This window comes from Ailuropoda melanoleuca, chromosome 2 (assembly GCF_002007445.2).
Source record: "Ailuropoda melanoleuca isolate Jingjing chromosome 2, ASM200744v2, whole genome shotgun sequence".
Taxonomy (NCBI): Eukaryota; Metazoa; Chordata; class Mammalia; order Carnivora; family Ursidae; genus Ailuropoda; species Ailuropoda melanoleuca.
In genome coordinates this window covers 189,584,816-189,602,054 of record NC_048219.1, presented here as the reverse complement: position 1 = coordinate 189,602,054, position 17,239 = coordinate 189,584,816, and the positions used below count along the sequence as shown (strand labels likewise).

The following is a 17,239-nucleotide window of genomic DNA, read 5'->3' as shown; positions in this document are numbered from 1 at the left end:
AAAGGTTAGTTTTACCTGGCCTGGCAGGTAGGGAGTTTCAGGAAAGCCTTTATAGATGTGATCGTAACTGAGAGGAACGCCGCCGGAATATAAGAGCTGTCTCCCTTGATATGGACAACTTTTTACTCTTATTTTTTTAAAACAAAACTCTTCTGAAGGTATCATGTATAGCAGATGAATTCTCTGTCCTCTGTGGAGGATTACTGCCTAGTCTCTCCACTGAGCCCTGATCAGAGCAAACTTGGGCTTGCCCAGTCTCCAACGTGGTACCTTCCTGACCATTTGAAGCTTGGGGACAAGGTTATTTTTAATTTCTTTCCAACGTGTTAAGATGATGTTCAGTCGTGTATCCACCAAAATATAGTTCTGCAGAGGAACTTTGCCTGGTGAAAATGAAGTGAAAATAAAACCAAATGAGTGTGGCTGGAAATACATGTATGTTAGTAACACGTGTGTGCTGTGTCCTCCTGAGCAGAGGATTCACTGACACCACGAAGCAAACATTTCCAGTTGGAACAGGAAGGTTTCCCTGGGGCTGTGCTCAGGGACTGAGTGACGTCCCTTGGGGGAATAGGAGAAATTGGAATCTTAAACTCATAACATTTGGTTTGGTTTCCAAATCTCACCTTGTTTTATCTGACTTCAGTCTTTTAAAAGTGTGTTTATGCTGTTCTGTTATTTTCTCTGCTCTGTGCCCTCATTTATGGCTTGGGAGGAAGACAAGTACTTGGGGTGTTTCTTGTTGTGCACTTGCTTTGGTCTGGGTTTTAAAGACTGCCTCGTGTTTCACTCCTGCTCATGTGTGCGTCAAAGAAGGACGTGGTTGGGCATCCACCTGATCTAGGCCTCAGCTACAAGATAATTGCAAGTAGCTGCCATTAAAATTTACAGAAAATTAGTAGCAGTTAGCTTTTGGCATGATAGAAAATATAATTAGCAAAAGGAAAGAAAGCAAAGGAAAAAAGAGGAAAAAATTACTTGCAATTCAGCAACTAGGAGGTGGTCCTCCTTATGCTTTTGTATATGTGCTTCCAGAGTTTTGTTTTTAGAGAGAGAGCATGTGCGCATGCGTGAGCAGGTAGGGGAGAGGCAAAGGGAGAGAGAGAATCTCAAGCAGACTCCACACTCAGCGCAGAGCACGATGTGGGGCTCGATCCCATAACCCTGAGATCATGACCTGAGCCGAAATTGAGAGTCAGACATTTAACCAGCTGAGTCACGCAGGCGCCCTGTGCTTCCGGATATTTTCAAGTGGTTGTGTAAATTTAAATGATGGAAAATAGGGAGGAAAAAGAATAAAGATTGTGTGTGTGTGTGTGTGTGTGTGTGTGTGTACCAGTTTCTCCTCTAGGTAGTTCATCATCAGGGGAAATACTGCACCATATGTTAGGGACTCAGGGCCTTGACATCAGAGTACCTTAGAGTGAATCTGCCCTGCTTTATTCAGAATGTTATCGGAAGGTAAATGAGATAATCCTTGTCAAGTGCCAATGAGAGGTGTGGACCCATCTCTCTCTCTCTCTGTCTCTCACGCGATTATATCAATGACTGGTCCTGTTGTGTGATGAGTCATATATTTAGACTCATGACTGAACCTAGGATTTTCTGATTCCAAAATCTTTCATTTCATTCCTTGCATTATACTATTGAATACAAAATGAAGTCTGTTATGCAGTTTTATTTATTTTTAAAGATTTTATTTATTTATTTGAGAGAGAGGGAGGGAGCAAGTGAGTGAGCACAAGCAGGGGGAGCAGCAGGCAGAGGGAGAAGCAGACTCCCCACTGAGCAGGGAGCCCAATGCGGGACTTGATCCCAGGACCCTGGGATCATGACCTGAGCTGAAGGCAGATGCTTAACCGACTGAGCCACCCAGGAACCCTGATTTTGCAGTTTTAAAAGATGATTCAACAGCAACCTTATCAGCTCTAGATGGGTGCAGAAGTGATAAGTGATCGGGTTGTCCTGTTGGTTGAGGACTGAACCAGCCCAGTTGTTACCCGGCTCGGCTTCTGGGCCTGGCTGTCTTTGGAGCCTGTAGCTCAAGGGGGACGTTGGACAAGTAACTTCACTTTTCTGGGTTTCAGTTGCTTCATCTGTGAAATGAGGGTATTGGTCTAGGTCATTTGGAAGGTTGCTCCTATTCTTTAACATTCTGCATTTCTGGGTCATAATTCCTCCTACAGAGAGTTTCAGGGTTCATGTGTGCACATTTGTTTGCAAGGGAGCATAAGGCCAAAATAGAAGAGGAGGCATCCAAGAAGGGAGGGAGGGAGCTGACCACAACCAGATAGCAGTCAGCATCCATGGACTTGTAAATATCTGAGCTGGAAAGAAACAGCGTTTGGGGGAAAGGACCTTTGGAACTTGTGGATAATGCTAATACGTATTTCATAACATTTTATGTGTATCTCTCCAAATACAAAGCGTTCTTCAGTGCACTTAGTTTTGGTTGATTAAAAATATAAATTTGACTCAACGAAGACAGCAAGAAGAGCATCACTGTCCATCCTATTAATAAGAAAATCCAGCTAATTTACAAAATCAAACCTTCTCTTGAACCCACCAAAGAGCCAGGGTCATAGTACATCCAACTGGCCTGATATACACAGAAAACAAATCTTCCAAAAAAAAAAGACACCACATGAGTTATGGCTCACTTGTAGTGGGGAACAGTGGAAGATGGCCTGCTAGGCAAAGGGTAAGAAAAATCCAGCTAACATCCTTAACTCATTTTTAAGGTCAATTGTTGGTAGTACTGGTGTGAAGAGCCCATGGTTACTCTTTACCCAAGGGGAATTCAAAATTTACTCATAGGCCTTTCTTAACAGAGCCACACTGGGACTCAGGAGATCTTCTGCCAGCCAGGCTGGAAGCCATAGCAAACCTCCTTTGATGATCTAGGCCTGGGGGAGGGGTGTGGCTGCCAAGATCAAGGGCATGCCCCCAGACTCTTTTCTTCTAAGGAACACAAGACTGCACAGCTGGGGAAGGGTAAAACATCCTGTGCTCCTAGGGCTTAGGTGAAGACCCATTGTAATGTGTGGACAGGAAAAGAAAAAAGTCCTCTGCATCTGGAGAAAAGGCAGGGAACCACCCTGGATCCAGACAAGTAGCGATCTCTGAACAGCGGGGATGGAGACAAGATCACTGAGAAACCCTGACTTCCAAGACCATAGGACACAGGACTCGCATAAGGCTGAGGTGGAAAGAGGGAAGTACCCTTCCTTGCCTTCCCCTCAACACACTCCCAGGCTAGAAAGCACCTGGTATCAAGCAATTGCAGTTAACCTATGGGGGCTTGGGATGCATGAGGAGGGAGATGCTGTGAGCCCCAAATGTACAGAGAAGTCTGCAAGATGGAGCAGGAACATCGAGACACACCTCCCAGAAAAGTAGACCCTACCCTAAAGACCAGGTCATTCTACAGGAATCACAATCTGTGATGCAGCAGTAAAACCCAAGCCAGACCAGTTCTGGATGAGATTGACTTGGCTCAACCCAGTGATGCCCAAGCAGAAGGAACGTGGTCAGTTTCAGGTGAAGTGCTAGTTCCCTGGGACGCTTCCACACATGATGTCCAGAATCCAATAGGAAAATAGGAGAGGCACAAAAAGCCAGAGGGAAACTGATCCATAGTGAGGAGACAAAGCCATTAACAGAACCAGGCTCAGAGATGACTCCGATAGGGAATTTAAAATAACTGATAGGGGCGCCTGGGTGGCTCAGTTGTTAAGCGTCTGCCTTTGGCTCAGGGCGTGATCCCAGAGTCCTGGGATTAAGCCCCACATCAGGCTCCTCCACTGGGATCCTGCTTCTTCCTCTCCCACTCCCCTTGCCTGTGTTCCCTCTCTCGCTGGCTGTCTCTCTCTCTGTCAAATGGATAAATAAAATCTTTAAAAAAAATAAAATAAAATAACTGATAAATATTTAAAGGCTCCAGTGAAAAAAGTGGAGAGCAAGCATGAACGTATGGGGAATTTCAGCAAAGAAAGAATCACACAAAAGTGCTAAGAAAAACAAGAATAAAAAGGAAAACAACAACAGAGTGAACAGAGATGAAGATGACCTTTAATGGGCTCATCAGTAGACACAGCAGACACCAAGACTGGGTGAACTTGCAGATAGGCCATTGTATTGATTATCGATTTTCTGTGTTTTACTTTATTGATTGATTTTCTCTTCCAATCTTTATTATTTGGTTTCTTCTACTCACTTTGGGTTTCATTTACTCTGTTTATTCTTCCTTTTTTTTTTTTTTTGTAAAGTTGAAGCTGAGTTTATTGAAGAGAGAACTTTCTTCTTTTCTAATATTGGCATTTTGTGCTATAAAGTTCCCCTTACATATGTTTTAGTGGCATCTCAGAATTTTTTGATGTGTTATGTTTTCATTTCCATTCAGTTCAAAGTACTTTCTGCCTTGTCTTTTGATTTATTCTTTGATTTAGGGGTTATTGGGAACTGTGCTAGTTGCCACGTATTTGAAATTTTACAGAGATCTTTCTGTTGATTTTCTTTTGTAGAATTTGAATCCTAAATTTCCTGAGGTGTTTTTTATTTTATTTAAAAACTTTTTTTTTATGGCCCAGAATTTGGTCTGTTTTGGTGAAGTGTATTCTGTACCCTTGAATTCTGTTGGTTGGTGGTGGTATTCAAACTTTAGAGATCCTTGCCGCTTTTCTGTCTATGTATTCTATCCATTTTGGAGAGAGCAGGATTGAAATCTCCAACCGTATTTGTATTTTATGTCTATTTATCCCCTGTGGCCTATCAGTAGTATTTGCTTTTTTATATTTTGAGTGAATTTCTTGTAGGCAACATAGAATCGGGCCTCCTTCATCAAATCTCACTAAATCTGCTGCCTTTTTTACTAGGGGTATCAATTTTATAGATTTTAAATCTATCACTTTATGACTTATTTTCTCTTTGTCTCATCTGGGTTTTTATTGTTGCTACCTTTTCCCTCTCCTTCTGCCTTCTTTTTTATGAGTCTGTTTTTTTCTTTTCTATTAGTGCATGCTACTCTTTGGTTTGTTATTTTAGTCATTGCTTTACGGTTTATAGCATACGCCTTTATTTATTTATTTATTTATTTTTAAAGATTTTATTTGTTTTTTTGATAGAGAGAGGGAGCAGAAGCAGGGGGAGAAGAAGAGGGAGAGGGAGAAGCAGGTTCTCCGCTGAGCGGAGAGCCCCACACGGGGCTCGATCCCAGGACCCCAGCTGGGATCATTACCAAAGCTGAAGGCAGGCACTTAACCCACTGAGCCACCCAGGCACCCCTAGCATACATCTTCAACTTACTGTCTTCAGATGGTAGTGCACCATGTCCTGTGTACTGTCAGGTGCTTAGGATACCATATTTCTGCTGCTTCACCTTTTCTGACCTTTGTACTCCTGTGTATGTGTGCTGAAATCTTCCTCCTCCCCAGTGAGCTCTTCCAGAGCCTTGGGGGCTTTCTGCGGGCTCTGTGGGCATTGAGTTATTTTTGTGCCTCTCCCACATAATCTCTTGAGAGAATCTGTGATGCTCAAAAGAAATGCTTCCATAATTAAAGCTGCATGGATAAATACGGGTGTGTGAACATGAGTATTTTCAGTTAGTTTAATAATAGCGATCACTTTAACAGATATAGACAACCTTTTAAATTTAGGAGTGTCTGGAGGTAGGCCTTTAAAATTAAGTTGGAACTTTTTTCAATAAGGCAGTTACTAGGACACTTTGCAGCAAGAAGGGAAATGCCAGACTGCTCTTGGTCTTTCTTTTCTTGAAATACCAGATCAACATAAACTGCATTAAAAAAAAATTAATCCTTAAAGTGAAAGAGTGCGATTTTGAATATGCTTGCTGGCTTTGGGGGGAGATTTTCCAACCCTGTTTCCTTTTAAAAAAAGGACAAAATGAAAAACAAAATTTTGCATTAAAACCTACTTACATGAAAATTGAATGTAAGTAAATTTTTCTTATATTCATTCATGTGATTACTCTTAATCATTTAACAAATCATTTGCTGTTTCTTTAACAGGAAATAATTTTTTCTTGCTTTTATATTATTTTTTGTTTTGTAAAAATGCCAGAATAAATATTTAAACACAGAAATCTAAGAATTTGCATTAAAAATGATAAGTGAGATCTTCTGAAAGTCACAGTGGAGTATTGCTATGGTTTCTTTTTTCATGCTTGGGGCTTGAATCTACCTTGTTAAAAACAAGTGGTATAAAATGTAAGGAAACCACAACAAAGTTTAATTAATTCTTACATACCCCCCAAGTAATAAAATGAAGTGTGGTTATGAACAGAATGTGAAAGCCCTACTGATTTCTGCACGCTGGTACAAATTAACATTTGTTTGGGGTACTGAAGTTTTCCATTTATTTGGTTCACCCACTTGTTCCTTGTGATTCTCTTCAGGAGAACATTTGCAATATTTCTGAAGCTTGATGAGGGCCTTGCTGAATCAGTAATGTTCAAGTTAAAACTGACCATTTTAGCCAGCCTTCACAATGCAAGGATGAACCAGGGATTAAAACCTTAATGCCTTTTCTTTAATTTGAGCGAGGAGAGTGTTCCAGTTATCTTAGAAAAAGAGGAAGCAGGATTTGCCTTCAAAAGATGCTTTATATTTTGGATACAGAGTCAATACAAAGGTGAGATACACCCGATTTGAATTGGTAAAATATGTAAATCCTTGCCTGCTAAACTGTCAGAGATTAATGTCTGAATAGGAGTAGGAAGCGCCAACTGTAAAATTATACAGGGCATGGCGATTACCCCATCCGCATAATGGGGCTTGATTTAGAGGCTCTATTTTAGGATTGCACATAAAGCACCAAATGCAGAAAGCCGAGCTTTGTTTAATTTGTCCAGGGCAGTGCCCTAATTTTCTACAACACTATTCACTTCCCTCCTTTAAGAATGAATAACACATTTTCTTTATGGAACTCTGTGCATCTTTCATTTGGGAGCAATCGCTTTTCCAAGCTTCTCTGTTAGATTCCTCTTTTGTTGCCTTTTTATAATGCTCCTGGATTATGGTAAATTGCATTGTCTTTGTTGCACTTTTCTACCCACGCAAAGAACAAGCAATACTATTTTTTACATGGCATAACATAGCACTTCACACTTGACAGATGGGAAAGCTGAGACCTGGGAAATACAAGGCCGTGCATTTCTGATAGAGCTGGCTGTCCCATCTCCCTCTTTGCTACCGAGCAAGAGAGCTTGCCACCTGAATTGGTGTCATTGTGGGTACGCTCTTTGGCTATCTCTTGAGACTTGGAATTCATCTCATTTTGGCAGGAGCTCAGAGAACTTTACTTTAGGCATGAATAACCTGGGGACTGTAATACCTCCTTTAGATTATTACTGGTGTTTCATCATTAAGGCTCGGCCTATTCAGGTAACAAAGTGCAAGATTCACTATCTTTTTTTTTTTTTTTTTAGATATAATGTTGCTCTTGGCTTCTGCAGTTCAACATTTATGAAGTCCTTTTAAAATTTTGTTAGTGGCTCCATTTTATAGCCTCGGACGATTTTTCTTTTCACCAAAAAGTAATTTGTGTTGGCGAGACTCTTAGTTGCAAGGCTCAGACAGCTAACCCAAGTGCGCTGAAGCATCGCAGAGAATGTATTGGTTCGTATTCTCCGTAAATCCGTGGATGGATCTGAGTCAGATGCGGCTGGAGCCAGGGCTCAGCAATGTCAAGTCTGTGACCCTCCGTATCTCGGCTGTCTTTGTCTCTGTGCAGTCCTTCATTCTCAGACTGACCTTGGCGGGTAAGCAGGTCAGCCGCAGCTTTGTACTCACATCACCCTGGCCTGGCAACTCTGTAGTTCAGACTTCTGGAAGAGTCTATTCAGCCAGTCTTGAGTTTCCTCCGAACCAATGCCTTTAGCCAGGGACACACGGTAGGTACTCGGGTGGTCAGCCTGTGTCCCATATTCTTTCCCAGAGTCGGGACAGGGACAGCTCCATTCCACAGAGCAGCTGGAGAGCAGTGGAAACATTTCCTCCAAGGGGGCACAGGAGTGTTCTTATCACAAACAGCTAAAGTTATCACACTTCTACCACTAGAAGATTTACAAGAGCAACTCAGAGTTACATAAAAATGTTAATTTTCTATAAAAAGGACATATTATTGTAGACTCAGTGACTCATCAGATAATTCACAGTGTATTTCCCTCTTTACCCTCATCCTTTCATTGTGGGCAAAAAGGACAAAGCCATTAAAGAAAAAAAAATTTTTTTAAAGGACTCATTTCTCAATTTCACGTTCAATTACCGCCTTAGCGTCTCTGTTCAGCTCGTCTGATGAACTCACACTATTTGCAGTTGTCATTTGATTTCCCAGTCTCCAGCACTGTGAGAACCCCTTTCAGGCAGAGGCTAACATTCGATTTCTGCTCCAGCTGCACCTGCCACAGTGGCTGGCTGAGCACAGGTGTTCGGGGAAGGTGCCCGCAGTGGGCCGGTGAGCTCCCGCGGGGCACACGCCTGCTGGGCGGAGATGCAAGGCTCTGAAGAGTTAGGTAGCTCTGGTTACACAGCCCGTGTTGAAGATGGCATTTGAACTCCATGGTCTTCCTGTCCCCAATTTTGGGTTTTAAAAATGTTTATTTCCTTCTTTTACTTGGCTCTCCGGCTGTGTGTGTGTTCTAATCTGCAGCTTCCCGTCTCTCTCCGTGCTCGGCGACTGGACCAATAGCCATGACATTTGGTCCCACAGCGGGGGCAGGAGGACAGCTCTCAGAGCTTCTGGGCAGCCTTCATGAGAATAGAGTCACCTCTGGGGCCATCTTTAGGAACTTACTGTGTGGCAGAAGTCAGGCAGAGTTGAGCCGTGGTTTCATGTATTTCTCATAGAGTTCCAGCAAAATGGCAGATGGGGGGACAGTGTCCCCACTTGCTCGTTACCTCCTCTTCTGAGCCACTCTCCCCTTCACCCTCTTCATCATATGGCCTCAGTGGCTGTCCCACATTGGCAACCAACTTTGCCTCTCGCTCCTCTCAGACACCTTTGTAACCCCCATGTTGGATGAGAACCAATTAGGAACAAAGACAGAAGCTTCCCGATTCATATGAAAACTTACCTTTATGTTTTTAAAAAATACAAATCAATACTCACTGGGAAAGATAAGGACGGATCTCTCTCCCATTTGAAGAAATACCAGGCGTGGCAACTTTGTATCCTAGAAAGTGGCAGTATGAGTCAGGCTTAGATCAGAGAGACAGAACTAGTAGGAGATAAGCCTCAAGATTTATTCAAGGAACTGGTTTATGCATTTGTCGATGCTGGCGAGGCAAGTCTGAGATCCTTGGGGCAAGCTATCAGGAAGGGTGGGCTGGAAGTCTCGGCATGGACAAAAGCTTCCATTCGCAGGTACAAGTTCCTCCTCCTCAGGGAAGCCTCACCTCACCTGTTAAGGTCTTTCAGTGGATTGAATCGAGTCCATCCAGATTATCTAGGATATGTCTGCAATTCAAATGATTATGGACTTTAATCATACCTACAAAATACCTTCATAGCGACACCTGGATTAGTGTTTGGTTGAGTAACAGTGTAGTAACCTAGGCAAGTGGGCACATAAAATGGACCATCAGCATGGCCAGTTGGGAGTTCTAGTAGATTCTGTGCCGACCTGTGAAACTGTTTTAGGCCCTTGGGATCTTTCATTGAATAAAACAGTTTCTGCTCTTATGGCATTTGTATTCTAATTGAAGATGACAGAAAATAAGATAAACAAAATACCTAATTTTGTAATGGTGATAAGTAGCGATGAGAATAACAAAGCAGAGGAAGGGAATAGACAGTGATGAGTGTATATGCATGCAGAGCTGGCTACATAATTTGTGAGGCCCAGGGCAAAGTGAAAATGCAGTATCCTCTACTCAGAAAGTCAAAAAAAGTGGCACCAAAGGTACTGAATCATAAAACCTTTTCCCCTCTTCCCTGAATCTCTTTCTGCAATAGTCATGGTGTTTTTCTCTGTTTGGTTGGTTGGTTGCTTTTGCTATTTCACTTGTAAGTAAAGAAAAATTCAAAATTTAGATTATAATATGACTCTGCCAGTCATCATTATGTTGTGCAGTGCCCACTTTAAATACAAATATATAGGAGTGGAATCATTGAAGTCACACGATCTGCATTTCCTTTTTCATGGGTGCATCTGAATGTTGTGTTTACCAGAACAATGGAAACACTACAAAACTAACTCACCCGTTTTTCTTTCATCTCTAATACATGCACATTCTCCCGACACTTGACCTTTGGTTTACTGATTCACAAGGAGGGACAGATGGGAGGAGGAGGAGCTGTGGCTGCCCTGCCTGTCCCTTTTCTTCTCTGTTGTCGTTTTCAGTGTAAGTGGGTACCTACTACAGGAAAGTCATACAAATAAAAGGGATACGCTAGGGTTCCTTGATCACTCATGTTTGTTAGAACAAACTGACTTCTTTCTGCATTTGAAGCAAGTTCTACTCCTAAAGCATGGCCTCTTGGGGCTGCCAGAGTGCTTCTTACTGAGCCATAGGCTTAACATGCTTTCCTTGTACTCACTTTGCATCTCACTGAATTCCTAGGATCAGGGGTTGCACATACGGTGTGTATCTCCTCTACTCACGCATGTACACTACTGTCTCATTGAACTTAGCTTACAAAACGCAAGTTCAGAGATAAAAGTTATGAGGGGTTTCAAGACTGTGACATTAACTGAAGAGCATTAAAACAATCATGGAGCTCTCCTGAAGATGGAACTGTCTCGTAAGGTGGCATTTGATCAAGGTCCTCAAGAAGATCAGGAAGCCAGGTGTGCAGATACCAGGGCAGGAGTAGCATGTTCAGATATCCCAAGGCACATGAGTCTTTGCCTTATTCTCAGAAGAATAAAGAGACTATGGTGGTTGGGTACAAGTGAGAGGGTGAGGAGTGGGAGCCAAGGTTAGAGAAACAGAGGTCTCTGAATTGTGCATGGGCTTCAAGGCCAGGGAAGGGACTTGGAATTTTTCTATGAGAAGGGAAGGCTTAGGAGAGTCTTAGCAGAGGGGTGACAGGCCATGATTTGATTTTAGAAGGCTCCCTCTGGCTGCACTGTGGTAACACCCTGCACTGGGGCAAGGTTGGAAGTGGTCGAACCAGCTGCTATGGTGGACCAAACAAAGATGGGCCTGGACTGGGTGTATACATAGCAGTGATTAAATGTAGTTGGATTCTGGGCATATTTTAAAACCAATGCCAAAGGGAGCTGCATATAGAATAGATATTTACCTAGAGTCCAGCAGATGAAATGGTCTATTGAGAAGTAGTGAATTTCCTAAAGTTCTTCAGCCAATGCATGGCAGAACTGGGGAAGGCAGAGAGTAGGAGTCTTGTGTTGTTTTTCATTTGGTCTTCTCCTTTTCCATTAGCTCTAGACTGCTCTCCCAAATAGCTCTGTTAGCATTCTCTCCTGAACATCTACCCTTATTTGGCTGACATGGGCATGGTTGAACCTCTAGGATTCTATCTCTATATGATGCTTTGAAAGAACTTCTCAGAGCAAGGTCCTAGGTGATTCTCCCATTAACCCCACGTTTCCTTGGTCTCTGCATGGGGGTTGGCCGTTTCCCACGGTGTCACATTGGTGCTGTCCTGACAGTTTTTCCCTTCATTTTATGAAGTTTCTCTTGACCTCCCCTAGTAAAAGAGAGTTTGTAAAACAAAGATTTTGCTCCTGGGTTTGATGTACACTTGTGCCATGTACAGTGCCAAAAACTTTAACTGCAGCTGGCTTGCTTGTTTATTTATTTATTTATTTATTTAATTTTTCTATCTATCTATCTATCTTGCTTCTCAGCACTTTCAGACCATGCTGAAGTCCAAGTTGAATGTCCTCACACTAAAAAAGGAACCCCTTCCAGCAGTCATCTTCCATGAGCCCGAGGCCATCGAGCTGTGCACCACCACGCCCCTGATGAAGACCAGAACTCACAGTGGCTGCAAGGTATGTGGCATGTGGCCAGCAGGGGTCCTCTTGGTGGGACAAACCAAAGGACTCATAGCCTTAGGATACTTGTTTCCCAGTGGTGACTTCTGAAAGGAATGAAAATGTAACACAACTAATGAGCTCCAATGAGTGATGGTTGGATGAATCCATATCTTGCTGTATTTTTATTTTTATTTATTTATTTAGTTAATTAGTTTTCTTTTTTTTATTAACATATAATGTATTTGTTTCAGGGATACAGGTCTGTGGTTCATCAGTCTTACACAATACACAGCGCTCACCACATCACATACCCTCTGCAATGTACATCACCCAGCCACTCTATCCCCCCACCCCCCTCCCCTCCAGCAACCCTCAGTTTGTTTCCTGAGATTGAGAGTCTCTTGTGGTTTATCTCCCTCTCTGGTTTCACCTTGTTTCTTTTTTCCCCCCTCTCTTCCCCTATGATCCTCTGCCTTGTTTCTTAAATTCCCCATATTAGTGAGATCATATGATAATTGTCTTTCTCTGATTGATTTATTTCACTTAGCATAATACCCTCTAGTTCTATCCATGTCATTGCAAATGGCAAGATTTCAGTTTTTTTGATGGCTGTGTAATATTCCATTGTATATAGATATAACATCTTCTTTATCTATTCATCTGTCAGTGGACATCTGGGCTCTTTCCATAGTTTGGCCATTGTGGACATTGCTGGTATAAACATTGGTGTGCAGGTGCCCCTTTGGATCACTACATTTGTATCTTTGGGGTAAATACCCAGTAGTGCAATTTGCTGGGTCCTAGGGTAGCTCTATTTTCTACTTTTTGAGGAACCTCCATACTGTTTTCCAGAGTGGCTGCACCAGCTTGCATTCCCACCAGCAATGTAAGAAGGTTCCCCTTTCTCCACATCCTCGCCAACATCTGTTGTTTCTTGACTTGTTAATTTTAGCCATTCTGACTGGTGTGAGGTGGTATCTCATTGTGGTTTTGATTTGTATTTCCCCAATGCCAAGTGACGTTGAGCACTTTTTCATGTGTCTGATGGTTTGGATGTCTTCTTTGCAGAAATGTCTGTTCATGTCTTCCGCCCATTTGTTGATTGGATTATTTGTTCTTTGGGTGTTGAGTAGGAGATCTTGATGTATTTTTAGCAATTAGGGCTGCTCTCCATTGTTTCCAGGTATACATTAAAGACATAAGTTCTAGTATGTATGAATAAAATAGTCCTCTCACTGTGTTTGCTGTAGCCCTGTGGAACTTTGGGGCTTCCCAAGAAAAGTTCTGTCCTTAGTGATATTTCCTCCCTTTGTATTTGCACTCTGAATAAAACACATCTTAAAGAATAGAAAACAAGTTTCTCAACAGTGTACTTCTCCTTTGGGGGTTATTTTGCGTTTTTGTTTGGCTTCAGCTCTCCGAATTGATACTAATATTCATTCCTCAGAATCCATTAAAAAACATTTTTTTCATTTATGTAAACTGTAATGTTGACCTTAAAAAAACCCTAGAATTGAGATGTATAGTTTTGGTAAGCTTTTGAGTTCTTTCTCACATGGTATTCTTTTTTACATGAATTGATGAATATAGCGATAAGTTCAGAGGTGACAAAAAAAATATGTTTATGCATATTTTGTCATCAGCAAGTTGCTTTGAGGAGTAAAAAATTAAATAAGGGGCAGAAATTTATTTTGAGTAGTGAAAATAAAATAAAACAAAAATATATGTTTGCATGTGGGTTTCTATTGTAACTTTGTAGACACACGCCTTTCCTTGTTGCTTTTCTAGGTTAGGGAAGTCGAGGTCTGTCGATTTTTCTTGCCAGAATATTCCATCCCCTCCCCTGTTCCTGCATTGGTGTGGTCAGATTGGAACCTACAGAAATCTTGAGTGACGGCTGTGTACACAGAACCCCGCACGTGTTCGTCCGTCCCACAAATACCCAGTGGGTGCTCACTATCTGCCCTGCCCTGGGGACAGTGGGCACAACGCCCACCAACATCTTTGTAGGGATTAACTTCTAGTTGGGGAGGAGGGAGGAGAAAGTACGGGTAAACAAGCATTGGCTGTTGAGAAAGCCAGTCTGGAAGAACCTGTGGAAGAGTCTTTCAGGCAGAGCGGACAGGGAGCACTGATTCTCAGAGGTGGAGATGGTCTGGGTGCGCTTTGTACTGGAGAGGAATGGGCAGTGGAACCCGGGAGTTGAGGAAGTTGTGTTCTGTGGTGCGGTCAGGCAAGGGTCCAGGTAGAGGATGGGCCTTGTCGTCATGGCGCAGGGAGTTTAGACTTTGTTCTGATTACTGTGGGGAACCGTCAGATTTAGGCAAGGGAGTTATATGACTGCACTACAAAAAAGTGATTTTAAATGGTAAGTATGCTGAGGTGGACTTCCAGCTTCCAAAAAACACTTGCCAGAGGCTCCGCTTCAACTGGAGACAGTGGAACCACAGAACTGGCCTTAGGTCCCCTTGCCTACAAGGGGAATTGATGATACAAAGGAATTATAAAAATACTCATTAAATTTGAAAGTGATATGAGATCAAATTGTGTTATACATACTTTAGAGATTTCCTAGAGTCATTTTGAATTCTGTTCCTGTTGGGGAAAATGGTCCCTCAAAAGCAAGTTGAAGTCAGTAGGGACAAGTGGAAGGAGGAGAGTTTCATTTGATAAAGGCTGCAAAGTATGTTTAAATGGGAGGGGAAAAATGCAGTTACGTAATAAAAGATCTAGCAATCCAGTTGGGAGATGAAAGAAGTGTGTGTGTGTGTGTGTGTGTGTGTGTGAGAGAGAGAGAGAGAGAGAGAGATATTTGCTAGAGGGTGAAATATTTGCTAGGATAATAAAAACTATTATTTTCATGAAAAGGAGCATAGGGTGTGAGATTTGTGGAGTAATTATTTTTCTGTGTATTGTGTTAGGTTATGTTTGCTTATTTTACTTCTAAAAAAATATTGGAAAAAATAGAAGGAATTCAGAAGAGCACACGGAAGAGAGTGAGAGTGCACTGGCATCAGTCAGTGGGGCTGACTAGACAAAGGGGATCATCAGTGATTTCACCTGGACACAGGGAAGAACTTAGGCATTCAAGGTGAAAAACACATTCCACTGTGCTATATACAAAGTTTATGAACTTGCCATCCCTAGAAATTTTGAAGATGAAATTCCAGGAGTAGATAATCATGATCTGGAATCAGGGATGCGGGCCAACTCTAGCTTTATGATTCTATTTGAAGGAAGAAAACCCCCAATGTATCATTCTTCAACTTGTATACTGTCATGCCCTTTAGAGAGTTATGATTTAACTTAAATGCACTGGAGTTACATTCTTTAATTCTCAATGACAATCTCATGTTTGTGTTCAGAATCACATTCTTTCGATAAAAACACAATGAAAAAGTTACATGTTTGAGCCTTGAAATTTCTGTTTAGAATGTCCTGGCCTCCCCATCCCCCCCCCCCCACATTCCACAGGAACAAAATGCGGGCTTCCTCTCTGATTCTTACGAGTAACTTAGCTCACAAAATGCCAGCTGCAGAAGGAGGAGCTCTCTCTCGGGCTCCCGCCTGCCAGGAATAATGAGCACAATGTAGCCCAGGCCCAGCTGCGAGACCAGCAGACAAGACCCTCCGTCAGCGCACACTGTTAGTTCTTTTTGCCTAAACAGCTCTCCAGTCGTGCTTACATAACTGTGGGTTTGGGGAGAGAGAGAGGCAGGAGGAAGCAAAGGAAAAGGGAGTTGAAAATGGATTATGGGTAGCACCATCGAGGCTCTGGCTCATCTCAGATTTCCCCCTTCCCTCTGATCTGTATTCTCGGTGGGTCCTGATGGGATTGCCCTGCCAGGCTATTCATGTTGTGGGCAGCTGGGTCTTTGTGTGTTTTCCTCTACTGCTGCCACTTTTTTTTTTTCTGGAGTGTAGTCATTTAACTGCAAAACCCACTGCATACCATTAGGACACGCCTGCCCGCACTCTTGTTGGAGCTTTTCAGAGTATCCGATGCTGTGTCTGATTTTGCAGCAACAGCAACAATGGTTGGTCACACCTGGCTTCTCATGCATCGCACCACAGAATCCTAGGTGGCTTTGACTTGTTAGCAAACATTTATTTAATTAATAGTCATTGAAAACCTACTGTGTACATGGAATTGTGGAGAAAGGCATCAAAGCAGACGTTGCGGGTAATGCAGTTTGTAGTCAAGTGGAAGGAATAGATGAGTGCCTGAATCAATAAACCTCCAGGGCTGCTGGAACTTGCATGTGTATCAGAAAGCCCTGGAGGGCAGGTTTCTGGACCTTCTTTCCAGAGATTTTGATGCAGGCGCTCAGCTTAGCAGGCAGGAAAAAACCTGCACTTAAAAATAAAGTGTGCAATTTCCATGACTGTGGGGCCCCGGCATTGCCTGGAGCTTGAGGACCTGAGCTGCAGAGTGGTGTGTGAGAAGAGCCACGTAAGTGACGTATGTGGATTCACATCTGGGGAGGTGGGAGATAGGCTGGGACATGGAGGATGGAGCTAGCTAGCCGTTGTATGGTTAGAATGGGTTTGCCACAGCTGACCAGGAGGCTGACATCCAAGAAAGTAAGGGGCAGGGTGACGTGTGCATCAGATAATGTTCCTTATCCTACAGGGGGAGCTGTTCTTGGTTGGATTGACTCACTTCTGGGCCTACTTGCCAAAGTTCTCAAAGTCTTCATGAAATGGTGATGATGATGATGATAATTAGTAATAAAATACTGATAATACAGAAATAATGATAATAATAAGGAGCTGATGTTTATTAATACATTAAGCACTCTCCTATGTACTTTTCATGGTGTAGAACCATTGGGTCTTCATTGGTTCAGGTGCCATCTGTGGCCCCATTTCACAGGTAAGTTAGTTGAGGCATAGAGAGGTTCTTTCCTGTACTAGAGTATCCATTGAGTAACTGGCAATACCTGCATTTGAACTTCCTCAGTTTGTCTCCATAGTCTCTGTTCCTCCCCACTAGATTCCACACCCTCTTAATGACCTGAGTGGCTCCCATGTGTGTCCTAAGATAGCTCTTAAAACTGGCTCTGTCATGTGATTTTTAGCAAGTCATTTTGCTTCTGCAGGCCTCAGTTTCTGCATCTTTGATAGGCCAGAACCAAGGTCACTGTATTTCAGGCATTCTCTTTTCTAAAGGTCCAAGACTCAAATTTACCTTGTTTAATTGGATTAGAATTTTGTCATTGTTCACAAAACCCAGAAAGCATGAGGAAAATGTACTAAAAGTGTCATATAATT

General features: G+C 42.5%; 1 protein-coding gene across 3 annotated transcripts in view; it reads left to right on the top strand.

Moving 5' to 3' along the window:
• The window catches only part of PID1 (phosphotyrosine interaction domain containing 1), a 225,994-nt gene that overhangs the window by 84,229 nt on the left and 124,526 nt on the right, over positions 1-17,239 (top strand). For 2 of the 3 annotated variants that reach the window (XM_034655310.1, XM_019797754.2), the window contains exon 2: positions 11,834-11,980. The exons of the other annotated variant lie outside the window; for it this stretch is intronic. In XM_034655310.1, the coding sequence (XP_034511201.1) occupies positions 11,834-11,980 (147 nt within the window). The remainder of the gene's footprint in view (positions 1-11,833; positions 11,981-17,239) is intronic. 3 annotated transcript variants of the gene reach the window in all.